Source organism: Miniopterus natalensis, chromosome 15 (genome assembly GCF_054644295.1).
Source record: "Miniopterus natalensis isolate mMinNat1 chromosome 15, mMinNat1.hap1, whole genome shotgun sequence".
NCBI lineage: Eukaryota > Metazoa > Chordata > Mammalia > Chiroptera > Miniopteridae > Miniopterus > Miniopterus natalensis.
Window position 1 is genome coordinate 7,626,159 of NC_142095.1, and position 16,472 is coordinate 7,642,630.

Below are 16,472 nucleotides of genomic sequence, written 5' to 3' on the forward strand. Positions count from 1 at the left end.
CCAAGCATAATTTTTTTTCTCCTCTCTCATTCCCTGAAAACAATCTCCCAAACTGGCCTGTGTTAAAGGTAATAGGACAAAATGACAAAAATCAGAGATAACAATTTTTATAATAAAGCAAAGAACTGGGAAGCCAATCTGTTCCCAAGGAAAGTAGAAACACTGTTCTTGAATCAATTTGGCCCGACATGATCATGGTTGATATGTATGGGCTGGGCTCACTCTGAAAGTTTCATTTCCTACAGAAGACCTTAAAATGCAACCACTGTATGCCCTTATTGATAATGTTTGAGTGACTATGTATAATACGTTGTCAAGAACATAAATTTGTGTATAATTAAAAAATGACAAAGGGAATGCCTCAGGAGTATCCCACTGGCTACATCGCTTCCAAAATAAGTAACCCACCATTCATTCCATATGAATTCACCTGTTGGTTAATCTCCCAAAGTTAAACATTTTAAGCCAACACTAACAACAGAAACCCATTTTAATGCAAAAGAACTAATGAAGAGCTAACCATCGGATCATAATGACAGCAATGACCGTGAGAAGGGCATTTTCATTTGAAACAAGAATGCTTTACTCTAATAAGTCGCCAAACAGAACACTAAGACGTGTGGGCTCCTTTTCATTGAGATGAAAGAAAAGAAAGCTGCAGGGAGAGATACCACCATTTTTACAGCGACTAGGCCATCTGGGCCCTCCCTGAGGAACCCTACATTTCTAACGCAAGTCACTCATTTAGAACTACACCGGAGACAGGCCAGGGTGCTTGAAACAGTTATTTACTTCTGATGCAATTTGTTAATATTTTCTCATGAATGTCTACCCTCAACTCCTAGCTCAATTTTTTTTTGGAGGGAGGGGGAAGCAAACATATTTATTATTGTAATTATTCATGGCTCCATAGTATCTCAAAAAACCATGCATATGATAGCCACTGGATAAACAGCTAGAAATGAAGCCAACGCAGCCAGAAGGGGATTGATTCTCACGGGAAAGGAAAAGCACATCATGGGCAGTGAGGAGGGACATGTGGGTCTGACGCGGCCTCACGAGAGCGGTCAGCTCTGCAGCTTCACAGAGCGGCTACCCACCGAGATTTCACGGGCACACGCGCGATGGCGCCTTCGTGGGATCTGACATATACGTGTTGTAAAGCCAATTGCTTGAATACAAATAAGCTGAGAGAACATCCACCCGAAGACCAACACCTAAAGTAAACCGCTTCTAAACCAAGAGGTGAATTTCAGATCGCCATGGGCCGCAGAGAAGCGGACAGACCGAGCGGACAGCCGGACAGAGAGCCCCACAACGCCGCCCCCAGCATGACACCGGCTTTTGCTACATAAAACCTGTATTTCTAAGTCTAAACAACCTGTTATAAACTGTTGTTATTGTTTTGTTTTGTGGTGTGGTTTTTTTTCGTTTCAAGAAACTGGGCAGGTTTTTAAAGTTGTTATTTATCTGAAATTTTCTGTACTCGATTCAAGTCAAAATAGACCTTAAATGCTTCACATGACGACGTTGGCTGTGTCTCCTGTGTAATGCTGAAGGTTTATACAGCTTGTTACTACTCACATAAAATAGACTCTTCTGAGATCGCCTGCAAAATGCAAGACTGGCCAGGCCACGAGCCATACGCCCGAGGTGCTCTGACCCACACATACCTCTCTATCCATCTCAAGCAGCAAAAAATCTGCCCCATGGACCATGGATTTCTTTCCTGGACAGGTTCTTATGATGAACTTAAATAATATGAAAAGAAAAAAAAAAAAACCACCCAGAAATGAGCTCGACTTTTCCATCTCTTTTGATTTCAGACAATAACCACCCCAAGACTCCTGAGATGCGCCCGTGAGACATCATTCAAGATGAAAACAGCAAAATGCCCGGCTTCTCCTCGGCCACCTCCTTCTGATCTCAGCCACGCTGGGTGCGCTCCACCTACGCCAGACCCACTAAGCGCGGGGGACCGGCGGGTGGCGCGGGCCGCTCACCTGGCTTGCTGGCAGACGCAGCAGACCCAGGCCCTCTCGCGCTTCTGGTAGGAGCAGCAGCTCTTGCAGACGTTGAAGGCGCAGTCCCCGCAGCGGCGCTTGCTGTTGACCAGGAAGGTGAAGGGCGAGCAGCAGCGCATGCAGCAGTGCTCCACGAACTTCTGGTGCTTGGACAGGATGCTGCACCTGCTGCCTTCGTCGTCCAGCTTCTGCTTCATCTCGCTGCGACCGGGGCGGAGAAGGAAAGAGCAGACCAGGTCAGGGGGCTCTCTCCCCAGAGCATCCCCCCCACCCCCCAGCCCCCAGCCCGTGCACAAGCCGAGCCACAGGCGGGATCTTCCTGTGCAGCAATAAAACTCACGGAGATCGGTGGCCTGACACGCTAGCCAGAGGGGAACCCCAAAGGTGCATTAATGTCGGGCCCATTCTCTATGAGAAAGCCCGAAAACCTTCCTAGGTACATTTCAGACGCTAGGGCTGAGATGCACAGTATGATTATAAAACGAAGCACATCCTCAAAAAAAAACAAAAAAACCTGTGACTTAATTAGCACCTTTTTAAAAGGAGCAGGAGATCGTGTTATTATTACGTGGCTGTGTTAAAACATTAACCCTCACAACGGCCCTGCTGGGAATACGATCGATGCAGCGCTGGCCCCGGTTAACATCTCTAGAAGTGGAAGCGCCCAGGGATTTTAAAAGCTTTCAGATCAGTGCGAGTGGATAAAGAGCCTCTGGGTGACGGGCAAACCCCGAGCGGCGGCGATTCAGAGTCACTGGATAAAAGACGGCCCCCTCTTCGGGCCCGCTGACCAGAGGAGAAGTCCCCAAATCCACGACCTAAATGGTAAGCAGGGGTGGGCAGGCAGGAGTCACCCTTGCCTGACACATGAGGCACGGGAGTCAGTTTGCCAGACGCGGGTAAGCCAAAAATAAAAACGTTAGGATCACCTGTGTTCTGCTACTCTCAGCTATTAATGTATACATCCCCCTCACCCTCGTATTTTAAAGTGCGATGATATTATATATACTGTTTTAATTTTGAAGCCTAGAAAATTGTCTATTTTTGTTTAGATTTTCAAGCGTGTTGGCATAAAGTGGTTCACAGGTTTCTCTTATGGCTTTTTCCCTCATTATTTGTAATTATGTCCCCTTTTCTTTCTAAATATTGCTTATTTGAGCCCAAGCGTTTTCCCCCTGAACTTTATGCACATATCTCATTTTTTCAGCTGCTTCTCCTCCGAAGACTCTGGGCCACGTCTCCTGCCCCCTTGCCCAAGTGAACGCCGCAGGCCGCAGAGCCCACAGCCCCTGTGTTTTCCATGTGGCTGGGCAGAATCGCTCTGGTTTTCAATTCCCTCTTCGCTTCTACCACCTGGGAATTTCCTTTTCTTACTTCCCCCTCTTACTTAAAAAAAAATTGAGATATAATCCATAGGCCATAAAATTTATCCTTTAAATTATACAGTTCAGTGGATTTTAGTATATTCGCAAAGTTGTGTTAAGCATCATCAGCGTCTGATTCCAGAACATTTTCATCAAGCCAAAAAGGAAGCCCACACTCATGCAGTCACTCCTCATTGCCGGCCCCCCTCAGTCCCTGCCAAGCACCCATCTCCTTTCTGGCTCTATGACTTTGCCTATTCTGAACATGATCTATAAATGGACTCGTACCCCATGTGGCCTGTTGGGTCTGGCTTCTTTCTTTGCATGTGTCCAAGGTTCATCCATGCTGTAGCATGAATCAGAATTCATTCCTTTTTATTGCCAAATAATATTCCCTTTACGGATATACCATATTTCATTTGCCCACTCATCAACTGATGGACATCTGGGTTGTTTCTACGTTTTGGCTATTATAAATAATGCTACTATAAACACTCATGTATATGTTTTTTGGGTGGATATATCTTTTCAATTCCAGGAGTAAAATCACTGGGTTGTATGGTAATGCTATGTTTAAATTTTAAAAAAATATATCTTTATTGATTTAAGAGAGAGGAAGGGACAGGGAAAGAGAGAGAAACATCAATGATGAGAGAGTCACTGATAGGCTGCTTCCTGCACACCCCCGACTGGGGATCGCGCCCGCAACCCGGCTGGGAATTGAACCACGATCTCCTGGATCCTAGGTCGATGCTCAACTGCTGAGCCACGCCAGCTGGGCTATGTTTTGATTTTTAAGAGACTGACAGGCTGTTTTCCAAATGGCTGCATCATTTTAACACCCCCGATGGCAATATATGAGGGCTCCAATTTCTCCACCGCCTCACCAACACTTGCTATTGTCTCCCTTTTCTATTATAGCCACCCCAGCGAGTACGAAGTGGTGTCTAATTGTGGTGTTGATTTGAATTTCCCTAATGACAAATAATGCTGAGCATCTTTTCATAAACTTATTGGCCATTTGTACACCTTCTTTGAAGAAAAATCTATTCAAATCTTTTGCCCATTTTAAAAGTAGATTATTTGTCATTTTATTGTTGTGTTGGAAGGGTTCTTTATGTATCCAGATACAAATCCCTTTTCAGTTTTATGATTTGCAAGTATTTTCTCTTCCTTATAGTAAACCTTATACTTTATTAGTATTTTCATGTATTTTTAGTACAAAGAAGGGTCACACCAGCTCATCCCAGCCTCCTATTAGAATTGGAAATCTACATATGGTATTATAACCTCACTTTTCACTTAACAACAACATATCATAAACATCTTTCCATGACAATTCATGAAGCGTTTGCAGTTTTAGCTTTTGGGTGCCCTGGGCTGGCTGCTCTGCACAGCCGTCTCCAACACTGATCTGTGGCTTGCGCACTGGGTAACAGAGGAAGGCCGGCTCCAGTATTAAAAGAGGGGATGACATCAGGTCAGCCAATAATTCTATGAGGTAAAATATTATATGCATACACTTTGCTGAACAAAACGTTTACAGGGAAACAGGACAGGGTTTTGTCTTAAGGCATGAAGATGTCAGTATCCGGTCCCTCAGATTTAGAGCAAGACAAGAGCTAAGTCATCGGGGGCTCTGACATCTGTAAACTACACAAGAACAGCCTCAGCAATTGACCAGCTCCTATTGATATGTCAGAGACACTAAATTAAATGGACTAAAACATCCAGGAAGGAAAGTCATTGGGGAGCAAAAGCTCTGCCAACTCATTGTACAGAATCCCTTGAGCTTCATGAGTTCTGTTTCCTGATGCACAGGACTGCAAACAGCAATTTTGATCAGGTCCTGCAAACATCTCCTTCCCTGAGCTTCCTGGGCTCAGTGAGTGGACTCTCCATTCCCCTAACTGCTACAGCCAAACACGGGACGTTTTCTTGGTCTTGTCTCCCCTTACACATCATAGTCAATTCATGTTCTATACATTGTATCTTCCAAATATAAAATATCTGGCATTCATTTACTTGTCTCCATCTTTGCCTTACCACCCCTCCAACCCAGTCCGACCTGGCCTCATCTCTTCCTGAGACCAGGGCAACAGCTTCTTTCTAAACTGAGGACCCTTCTTCTTCGTCTCCAATCTCTGCTCTAAGCTACAGCAAGAAAGACCTTTAGAGCAGGAAAATCTGACTGGGCCCCCCACCTGCTCAACATGCTTTCACAGATTCCAGTGTGTTTTTTCAAGATGTAACAGGAGCCCACATGGCCTGTTTGCCTCCAAACTCACCCCCTCCTCTTATGATGCTTGAACCACACAGCCTGTTCCATTTCCTGCTGTGCTTTGGAAATGCCATGTTCTTCCTTCTTGGAGGTTTTCCTACAGGATCTCTCTTCTGGAAAGCTCAGCCTAAGTCCATTCACCCTCCTCCATTCTCCACGAAAGACTTCCCAGTGTGGCTGGTCGTCCCCACAGACAGCCCTGGGCAGCCCACAACTGTGATGCTGGTCTCCTGAGAGGTTTTACAGGCAAAAATTATACATACACCCTTGTTCATTTTTCCTAACGATGCTATGAGATTAGAAACACAGCAGGTTACCTTCTCCTTTCTCCTACCCTGGGTCTGAATACCTGGAAAACACTGGAAGCTTCTGCACGTCAGTTTTAATTTTCATGCATTCCTTTGGTAGAGTTTCCCACAGTGTGGCATGTGGACCACTGCTGGTGGACCAGACGAATGTGGGTGGTACAGGACTAAACATATTTTATATTAACAGCTATGTTTTTTGTTTGAATACGTATTAGGAAAAAATTTAACAAACATATTTAGCCTGATATTTCATGGATGTAAATGCTTAGTTAGTCAAAATGCTATTTAATATTTTTGAGTGAGATGTTTAAAAGAAAAATATTAAGTAAACAGTAACAAAGCTGATACAAACATCTGGTGAAAATTTTGAAAGTGGTTGTCTACACACTCACAAGGAGAGAGGGATGTGTTCATGGGCAGAGCCCATCAGTCTCTTAAATGGCAAAGAAATTTCTGGAGAAAGTTCCATAAAACAAGAGACAACGGCATCATCCCATATGGAGAGATTTTCTTCTCGGGCACTCAGGTTTCCCCCACTGGAAAGTACAGCTGCCAGTGATACTAGAGGCTGCTGGAAGCTTATTGAGATGGAAGGTTAGACAGACTGATCTTCACACCGTTTACTGTGTAGCTGCAAGGGTTCTGCTTCAGAGCCTATTACCCTCAATTAACATTTATTCGGAGTCCACTAGAGGGCAGCCCTGCACTTAGAAATGCGGCAAAAAAGATGATCGCGTAGCAGACAGCGTGTCATCTGCTGGGCCACCATGACCAGCACAATCAGAATGAATGACAAGACACTCTGAAATCTTTCCGGGAGGTTTCAGCGCGTCAACATTTCTTTAGTCCTGAGGTGCGGCCTAACATCTCAACATGCCTGTGTTTAAGTCTTTCTTCACTTTACAGATAAGAAAGCCTGTTGTGCTGGAGAAAACAGTTGGAGGAGAGGTAGCTGGGAACAAGTGAGCAACAGAGAGAGCAGAGCCCAACGAACAGGGAATCTCGTGCACGTGATTGATTGTAGGAGTGCTCTTGAAATAAGGGAAGGAAAAGGAACAGAACAGGACAGAGGACAGAGGCGAGCGGAGGTGGGTTCGGATCCTGCAGGGAGCTCTGCAGCATGGGTTGTACGGTGGGGTGGCTCCCACTCTGGGAAAAGATAGCCTTTGTACCCCTGTATTAGTCAGTCCTGTCCATGCGAAGCCACTCCGCCCCTGATCCAAACAGGACGTAATCACTAGGGAGAAAAATCCTCCTGAGCCGGGAGCAGCTGGGAGCCATCGGCAGCCAAGACTTGGGGACACTGGGCTATGGATGCCCTGGACGGCTAAAGGGGACCTGGGCAGGACACTGAAGCACCCACTACTGTGCATCTTGTCCAAGTTCAGGCCTCAACATGTGGACGCATCCCCAAAACACAAATCCAGTTCCTACCAGATGCTCGAGAGCAATGTCGATTTTATTGGGAGTTTTGTGTAGAAGTGGAGGTGTGAGGGACGTGGCTCAACGTGCTGAAAAATGTCCTTTTATACACATGCCCCTTCAAATGTGTGTGCTCTGGCCTGGAAAAGTATTTTCCGTGGTCTGTCCGGGCTGGCCCTGGGCTGCCCCAGAACCACCTGCTGTTTTACAAGCACATCCTTGGTGTGGGGGTGCAGGGGCTGGGGTGTTTAGTTCATCTGCTGCACAAATACACCATTAAACATACGTGAATGCCTTCATTGGGCATCAAAGTTCTCTCCAAGCTTCCTGAAAATCACAGCAAAAAAGGTAAATTATAGAATTTTCAGTTTCACAAAAAAGGGAGTTCACCATTTTCTCACAACAGGAACATTTCCTGGAACCTAATTCTACATTAAATTTCTCCTGTGGTGTTTATATGAGGTCATCAAGTGACATCAAGGTTCATATTTTCAAATGCTTTGTACAGAACGCATCCCTACTCATGTGTGTCCTAGGGCTTCAGTTCTTTCTGTCCCGGCCCTTATCACAAGGCGTAATTAATGACGTTACACATCCATTCGTTTGTTTACTTGTGAGTTGGCTCCTCCACTGGAGCCCCAGGAGGGCAGGGCCTTGCGTGGGTGACTCACCACCGGGAGCCCAGCCCTCCCTCGGGGCCCAGGCTCGGGCTGTCGCCTATTGTTGAATAGTAAGTGGAACGGGTCACGCAGGAGGGTGGTGCAGCGCAGCAGGGGACCTCCAGGAGCTAAAATCAACAGGGCAAACAGCCGAGCACAACAATCGAAGCCGCCGAATAATCTGTGCTACAGAATATTTACAATCAGTGACTCCTATTACTCAAATTTTAGGGTTAAAAGTTATGTTATACAGCAAAGAGGTATAAATATACACACATACGCCTGACATCCTAAGGAGACAGTTTTGACCCAGGAAACTAATGCTACCCTTTATTTTGTTTTCGATTTTCTTCTCTTGCAGTACTATGTCCCATTTTCCTGACGATGTCTAACTCAGTGCCCCACGTACGGCACCGTACTGGCGGGGGTTAAAAACACCTGGATCACGGAAAGGCTAAACTGCGATCCAGGCCCCCTTTTCAAACAGCAGAAACCTGTATTTCAGGTTTATATTTAGCAATGGTATTTGGTTATGGATTAAGCCTTGTCAAAAGTAAAATTTCAAAAAGATTTCTAAAGAAATACGTTTCTGTGATTGCCTTAGGTTTGAAACATTTCTAAACTTTGGTTAAACTCTTAGTACCCATCCATCATCCCAACAGATGCTTTTCCATATTATTCTAGACAACTCCAACTTATGGAAAATGAAGTTGACGTATCTCTTTATCTATGAGTTCGACACTGCTGGGCAAACAATGCGGGAGGAGTCTTTGCTGACGCACAAGAATATATTTTTGCCTCAGAAACCAGATTCCATTTTCAGGGGAAACAAGGCTTAGTATTTAGGATCATGATTCAAGCAACAACAAGGGGAAAAAAAGTGAATATAAAGCAGATACTAAAAAGACACCCCTCCTTTAAAAATATTTTTTAGAGTAATAATATTTACTGGTTAGGTTTTCCTATATAATTGTTATAATGTTGAAATGACTAAATTTGTTACGAAAATATTTTGTGTCATTCCCGAGACTTGGCAGGCTCTGAAACACAATGCTTAGCAATTATTGTTTCCCACAATCACAGCCATTGAGTATTTGTAAATAATGTTTAACTGCAGTTGTAAGTGGTTCCTTTGGTAATTTCCTTTGGCGATGAAACTGGCAATTCCATTAACAAAAACGTTCAGCAATAGTAGGGGATCAAACCCGTCTAGGGGAGTCCAGTCTCTCATCCCACATAAACGTAATGGTGCCACGAACAGATGTGGGTATTGCTGCCAACACAGACCATGAGTGGACGGCAGACCCATGAACTCTTGTTTAACGCTCAGGCCCCAGGTCTGATAGGTGTTGCTGGATGAACTTACCCACCCACCCCTCTCTGCAGAATCGATCGCTTCCTCCCCGTGCTAAATATCACTCCAACACTAGGTCTGCCGTTCTGTTGACATGCATCATTTCATTTAACACTCTCGGAAGACAGAGCTTGACCCCAGTTTACCGATGAGGAAACTGAGGCATGTTACGGTATATAATGATATATATTATAATCAGGTGTGTGCATGTTTTTCGAAACCAGGTTTTGTTTATCTTTGCATTGTCCAACCCAACCGGTTCAGTGTCATTCAACCCGCATAGTTTTCCCGAGTCCCCCCGGTGTGCCCAAAGTCCCCCCCAACCCTGGCCCCTGGCTAGCACACAGTGGGGCCCTCCGTATACATTTGCTGTTGTGTTCTAACCTCCAACGTGAAGTTGGTCCTTAGATGCATGACTTGTAAGGAAGATACGTTCCGGCAACTGGAAGAAACTTGTCAGATAAAATCGTCTCTCTGGGAACCTGGCAGTGTTTCAGATCTAGCGGCTGGGCTGACAAAGAAAATGACTCAGAACATCTCAGAGAAAGGGTCACAGTGTTACCACCAGAGGGTCTCTCTGCACCGAGACCCCAGCCACAGGAATAGAGATTAAGGTCGGAGGCAGCATATCCTTTGGATATAAAAACCAGATTTCAATAACCTCCCTTGATTTGCTATATAATGGAGACTGAGAGCTAAAATACAGCTCAGAAAGGTGAAGAATGCAAGGAGGAAAAAAGTAACAGACACCAAATAACGGAGAAGTATTAATATTGAAAACAGTTGTGTAAAGAGCCCAGCCAGCAAGGATCTAAGAGACAAACCTACACGTGGCAGGAAGGGCAGATGTGACAGGTCAGGAGACGGCCCAGATAAGGAAGCCTTCCTGCCCTTCCTGCCCTTTCGTGTGAAATTAATTTAAAAAATAAAATAAAAGATTTTGATCTCAAAGACTCTTTTTTTCTATCTTCAACCATGAGCCAATTTCAAATGGAGACAGTAATTCTGATCATGTTTGGTGAAGGAAAGACAATTTCTCTAGAGCCAGAAAAGCCGTGCCATATGTCAAGTTTTAATTTAAAGCCAAATTCTGGAGTGTTATAGACCTTCGCAATAAGCACGTAAGACAAAACTGGTGCCTCAATGCATGCGGATGAAACACGAAATAACGTCCAAAATATCCACTGCTGTTTAAATAGAAAAGATAACTGAAAGTCCAGCCAGGACAAGTGAACTAGAGTAACACTATGTATCACACGGAACAAGGGAGCACACACCCAAAGACATCCAAGAGATAAGGTCAGAGTGCGCCCCGGGCCCCACAGGCCTTGCGGTCCCTCTCGGAAAGCTGGCTCTTTTCCTGAGTCACATGGGGGGCCGTGAGGGTGGGGACGAAGCAGAACGTTGTATTTATTAGCTGCTCTGTAGCGGACACGGTCGGTGCTGCACCCAGGGCCCTCGGGGCTCCATGCACCCGTTCTCTCAAGCCTTCCCTCCTTCCCTGGGAAGTTGTTCTTGAACTTACAGAAGCCCCCTCCCCAGGGCCATGCCCACCCCCCTGCCCAGGTCAGACTAGGGCAGGGTTGGGGAGACCACAGAAGGCCAGGCCCTGCCTTCAGGTGGGACACTCTGGTGCAACTCAGGATCCAGAGCTCCCCTTGGGACAGACTGAAGCTGAGTCCACAGAGACCCCCACCCTTCCCGCCTCAGCCTCACTGCACTCGCTCACCCCTTCTCCTAAGAGCAAGCGCTCCCCGGCGAACCACCGGCACCTGATTCCCGGCCTCAGGCTCTGCTTCTAGAAAACCCGTCCCATGCAGCATCATGAGCCTTGTCCCTCATAACCGGTGGCACAGCTGTCATCTTCCGCTTCCTTCCAGGGTCCTTTGGCTAATTCCTGCCTCCCCACCAGAGTGCGAACCTCCGGCTCCCCTGTTTCCTCGGCACCAACCACGGAGCCCACATTCCCTGAATACTTTAAACAGATCTTGTAAAAATCTTTTCACCGCTGATGTTAATTTTCATGGCAAAAGTATCATGTGGGTCCTAATTAAAGGGGACAAAGTACTTTTGTGGTGGCTGTGCTCATTTGAAAATCTAATCAATTGCCAATTTACTTGCCATTTAAAAGTCAACCGTGAAATCCTCCGGCCGGATGGACGAAAGGTTGTCCACCTGCGCATATCTGGCAAGCAAGCTGCTCCGTTTTAATAACACTGCAAATCCCAAGAGGGACAAACTCATTAAAAATCTGGGTTGCGTGCTCCACAAAACGCTAGCACCTGAAAATCTTCAGGCTCCAGCATGCCATAGTTAGCGAGTTTGTTTTCATTCAGTGGTCAGCACTCGTGTGCAATGAACCCACAGGGGCCTCCTCCCTCTGTGTACTTTCCTATTTTATGCCATTTTCCAAAAGCGAGGTAATAAGCAAACTCTGTACCAAACGTTATTTTGAAAGCGGGAAAACACTACAGCCTAGGACATAGAGAGGCTGGGGATCTAGGCGACATGCACGAGGATTCTGATAATGCTGAAAAAACAATATATGTGGAATCTAATCAACAAAATAATTTAACAAACAAAATAGACACAGAAGCATAGATACATAGAATAGACTGACAGCTGTCAGAGGGGAGGGGGGTGCGGGGAGATTCGGAAATGGGCAAAGGAGGGAGGAATGGGAATGAAGAGAGACTTGACTTTGGGAGGTGGGCGCACGGCGCAGTGTGCAGATGATGTTTTATTGAGATGCGCACTTGAAGCCTGTATGGTTTTATTAACCAGTGTTGCCCTGATAAATGAAATAAAAAAACAATGCAGAGTTCAATAAAGCACAAAGATACGTTGTAAAGCACTTTCCTTTCAAACAAATGTCTTTGACAAGATTATGGAGCTTTCCATAATCCATATCCACTTAAAGATTAGAGCATTAAGGTTTTGTTTGTTTGTTTACTCATTTGGTGCTCTCAGTTTTATATCTCACTTACGCTCAGCACAGTGGTTACCAGAGGGAAGGGAAGTGGGGGCGCATAATGAAAGTAAAGGGGATCCAAGGTATGGTGACTGAACATGATTTGACTTTGGGTGGTGGGCACGCAATGCGGATCACCTATCATAGAAATGTACGCTTGAAACTTGTATACTTTTATTAACCAATGTCACCCCCAATAAATTTAGTAATAAAAAAAGATTAGAGCATTAAACTCAAATTCAGTGACCTGATCAAGGCTCTAGTTGGAAATGATTTCTTGGTGAGCTCTAAGAAGTCCTGCTCCCAATCAGCATGTGGCCAGGCTTGTGCCAAATTTCTAGGAAGACTGTTTATGTCAACACACACATGGCATTGAGAAATCATAATCCGAGGTAGAACATAGCGCCCACAGGTATTTTTACAATGTAAGAGGGACAAGATGCGTTTAATCAGGGAGAGGCTGTAAACTCACTTTGCACAGCCCCAAGGCCACCTAATGATGGGCAGATAGAACAGACTTCTGTGGGAGACATCAGCCAAGCTCCACAGGGCAGATGCCCCAATATTTGCAGTGCTTATCAATCACTGCTAACCTTAATGTCTCCAACTGAGTGACTTTATACCAGTACCTTACCCAGGCAAAATAAAACCTCCAGTATCGCACAGGTCTGATGTATACCAGTGCACAAAATACAGCTTGTCTGAATTTTTTTTATACTTGAAGTCTGTGATAGATATTGATAATCTCACAGATGCATTGTTTGCTACCCCAGGTCTCCATTCAAGGGCATCAATCAGTACCAGCCTTCATCAGTGGCAACATGGTACCAAACCTGGCTCTAGAACCACTCCTGGAGGACGAATGGTAACTACACAGTGAACTCATCTCTAAGGGGTCCTGCTGAGATGAGGGCTGGAGAGCCTTTTAATTAACAAATAGAGGTCACTTTGGGGGTCCCTAAAGACATCTACCCTGCCCAGGCCCTAGGACACATACAATAGGCACTCCGCAGATACTGATGGGGTGAATGAATTCCTGGGCAAACACAGAACATTTCTCTATGTTGAAAAATGAGGAGAGAGAATGTACGAACCAAAAATATCAAAATCTGATTGGAATTAGACACTTTTTATTTTTTCCCCACCTTGGTAATCTCCTATTTATTTATTTTTTTGCATTTTTTAAAATGTATCTTTATTGTTGAAAGTATTACAGACGTCCCCTTTTCTCCCCCATTGCCCCCCTCCACCCTGCTCCAGCCCCCTCCCCAGGCCTTCACCACACTATGTCCGTGTCCATGGGTTACGCATATGTGCATTTACGGTCTTTGGCAGGAAGAGATTAACCAAAGGAATTTGATACTTTTAAAAATCTATTTATTGCCTTAAGTCCTAAATGCCACCATTTATGACTTTTGAAAGCAACTCTGAATCCTATCAGTTTAACCCCACATTAAAGTCCTTTTGTGTCAGCGATACTTCAAAAGCACGCCCCTCTGCGGATACGGTGCTTTTTCGCCCAATGAAAAAGAAGCTAATACGTGAATAATTACACGCTGGGAAAGAGAGCGGCACTAAGAATAATCACGTCTCCAGTACATTCTCAATAAGAACTAAACTGCCAAAAATTACTACCTCGGAGACGAAACCAGTGTTGTTAATAATTACTGCCACCGAAAGAGAAAATTCCAGGGTGAATATCCCTATTTATCCCAAATTGTCTTTGTGAATCACCGAGTCTTGCTCGAATGAATGTACAATATTATGAGGAGTAATTGAAGTTTAACTTGTTGCCAACATTTTGTTGCTAACAGTCCTAGAAGTGAAGATACCTGATACTGTGCTGTGAGGTGATTAATGCTGAGAAACAGCAAAGGCCTATAACTGACAGTTATGTTTTTGCGGGCATTTGATTGCTGGGGAGGGTTGCAAATGCCAGTGCTGCTGCTGCAAAAATATAACTGACAGTTATATTTGTTAGAATTCCTTAACTGGCTTCATGGTCAACAGATGGCTCCTGCATTATTCATAGGTGTAAAATGATAAACTGCAGCAAAGCCTCTGACCCGGTTTTATTTGCAGCCAGGAGGCTCATCCATGCAGCCGGCACAGGGCGCTTGTCATAAGGATGTCTTTCAAAATCAGCATGCTTTTGGGCTAGTGTCCCCAGGACCCTGAAGGCACAGATTTCTTTCTCGCAAAGACAACAGAACCCCTTTGAATCCTTTCCGAGATGAATTCTAGAGATGTCTCCATTGGACTTTCTATTTGACTTACAATCTGAATCATACTTATAAATAAAGCAGTAGTAGTAGGTACTATCTTCATACATTCTTTTCTATAGACTATTTTATCTGTAAATTCTCCTTTATAATCCTAAAAACTATAGAGGAGAGAAATGACAGGTGTGGGCACATTTATTACATCACAGTGCTATTACCTGCCTCATACTCACAGTTGTTATACAATCACATCAAACTGTAGTTAAGAGCGAAGTCAGGCAATGCGCATTAGTCTCAGTTTCTCTCTGCTGATCCTAAATCTTTTGGCCATTTTCTCTGTTCCTTACATTTTCCGTCATGAGGTAAGTAGGAGGGACATGGCATTCAAATTGGGGGAGCTTACTAGTTTTCTTATTTCTCTGTGGCAAGGAGGTAGGGAAATGTGAAAATGTATGGTCGCTAGGAGCACCTAGAGGAGTTGGGAGTTTGGCCTTATTTATGATCAGAATTTAGGTTAAAAGTGTAAATATAAATATATCTTTTAAGCTGGCATGGTTATTCAGAAACAGTTTAAAATGCTTCTTGAATGTCTTCCCTCTTTACTGGCATGTGAACCTCATGTCTGTGTTAGGAGTTAGCTAATATAGCAATGGTGGTGACAATTATAATAACAACAGCAGCAGCTATCATAGTAAATGCCACCTATTGTTAAAAGTAAGTTATCTATACTATCTGCCCTTAAGCTAACCTAGCCAGGTAACTATGACTACTCCATTTTAAAATGAGAAAGCTGAGGCTCAGAGAAGTTACACGGCTTGTTTGAGTTCACATACTTGGAGCTGTTTATAGCATGAATGGAGGGCTTACCACCTCCTGTTTGTCCCTCCAGATCCACTCTCACTGCGCCCACCAGACGACGGACCTGGAGGGACCACAGCAGCATCCCTCTATCCCAGGCTTTGCCTTCAGACTTTCAGTGACCTCCCCTTCCCCAACCCCCGCAACCGGCGATGATTATGACTATAGGGGGCTACATATCATTTGGGGTTTCCCTAGAGTCCACATCTTTATAAAGGGGCCTATTTGTTAGCCCCTCCTGGAATTACCCTACTTTGAGTACACTGTTTCCTGCTGAGGTCTAAATGCGTCCCTGCATTTCTGTGGCATTACTCACAGTGGCCAAGGTACGGAACGACCGAAGTGCCCTTCGATAGAGGACTGGACAAAGATGACGTGCGTGGTATGTATCTGCAACGGAACACCACTCAGCCACAAGGAAAAGATGAAATCCTGCCACTTGCAACAACAGGGATGGAGCCTGAGAATATTGCGCTAAGCGAGACAAGTCCGACGAAGTTAAGAACCACATGATTTCACCCATATATGGGATAAAAAACTGAAAACAACAAAGGAACAAACGAGAAAACCGAGCAAAAACTCACAGACACAGACAATAGTATGATGGTTACAGAGGGAAGGGGGTGGGGGGTAGGAAAGGGTAAGGGATTAAATACATGGTGACGGAAGATCTGACTTTGGGTGGCGGGCACACAATGCAACATACAGATGATGCATCACAGAACTGTACACTTGAAACCTATATAATCCTATTAACCAATGTCACCCCAATAAACTTAATGAAAAATAAATAAACAACTACCTGCGCTATTCACTGTGATGTGCCCTGAGGATAGACAGTCCGAGCCTTAAAGGAGTCAGGAAGTTCTTACCTGCTGTGTTACCATTTCACCACCAACAAACTCTTCATACTGCTGGAAATACTTTGCAAGCAGTTTTGAAAAAAGGGTTTTTCTGAAGTGAAACGAACAGAATAGAACCCACATTGCTCTTAACAGTAATTAAGAGC

The 16,472-nt window shown here is 44.7% G+C and overlaps 1 protein-coding gene across 1 annotated transcript in view; it reads right to left on the minus strand.

Annotated features, from left to right (window-relative positions):
- The window catches only part of MYRIP (myosin VIIA and Rab interacting protein), a 120,609-nt gene that overhangs the window by 69,939 nt on the left and 34,198 nt on the right, over positions 1–16,472 (minus strand). Inside the window, exon 3 of the mRNA XM_087824591.1 lies at positions 2,004–2,225. Within this exon, the coding sequence (XP_087680717.1) occupies positions 2,004–2,225 (222 nt within the window). The remainder of the gene's footprint in view (positions 1–2,003; positions 2,226–16,472) is intronic.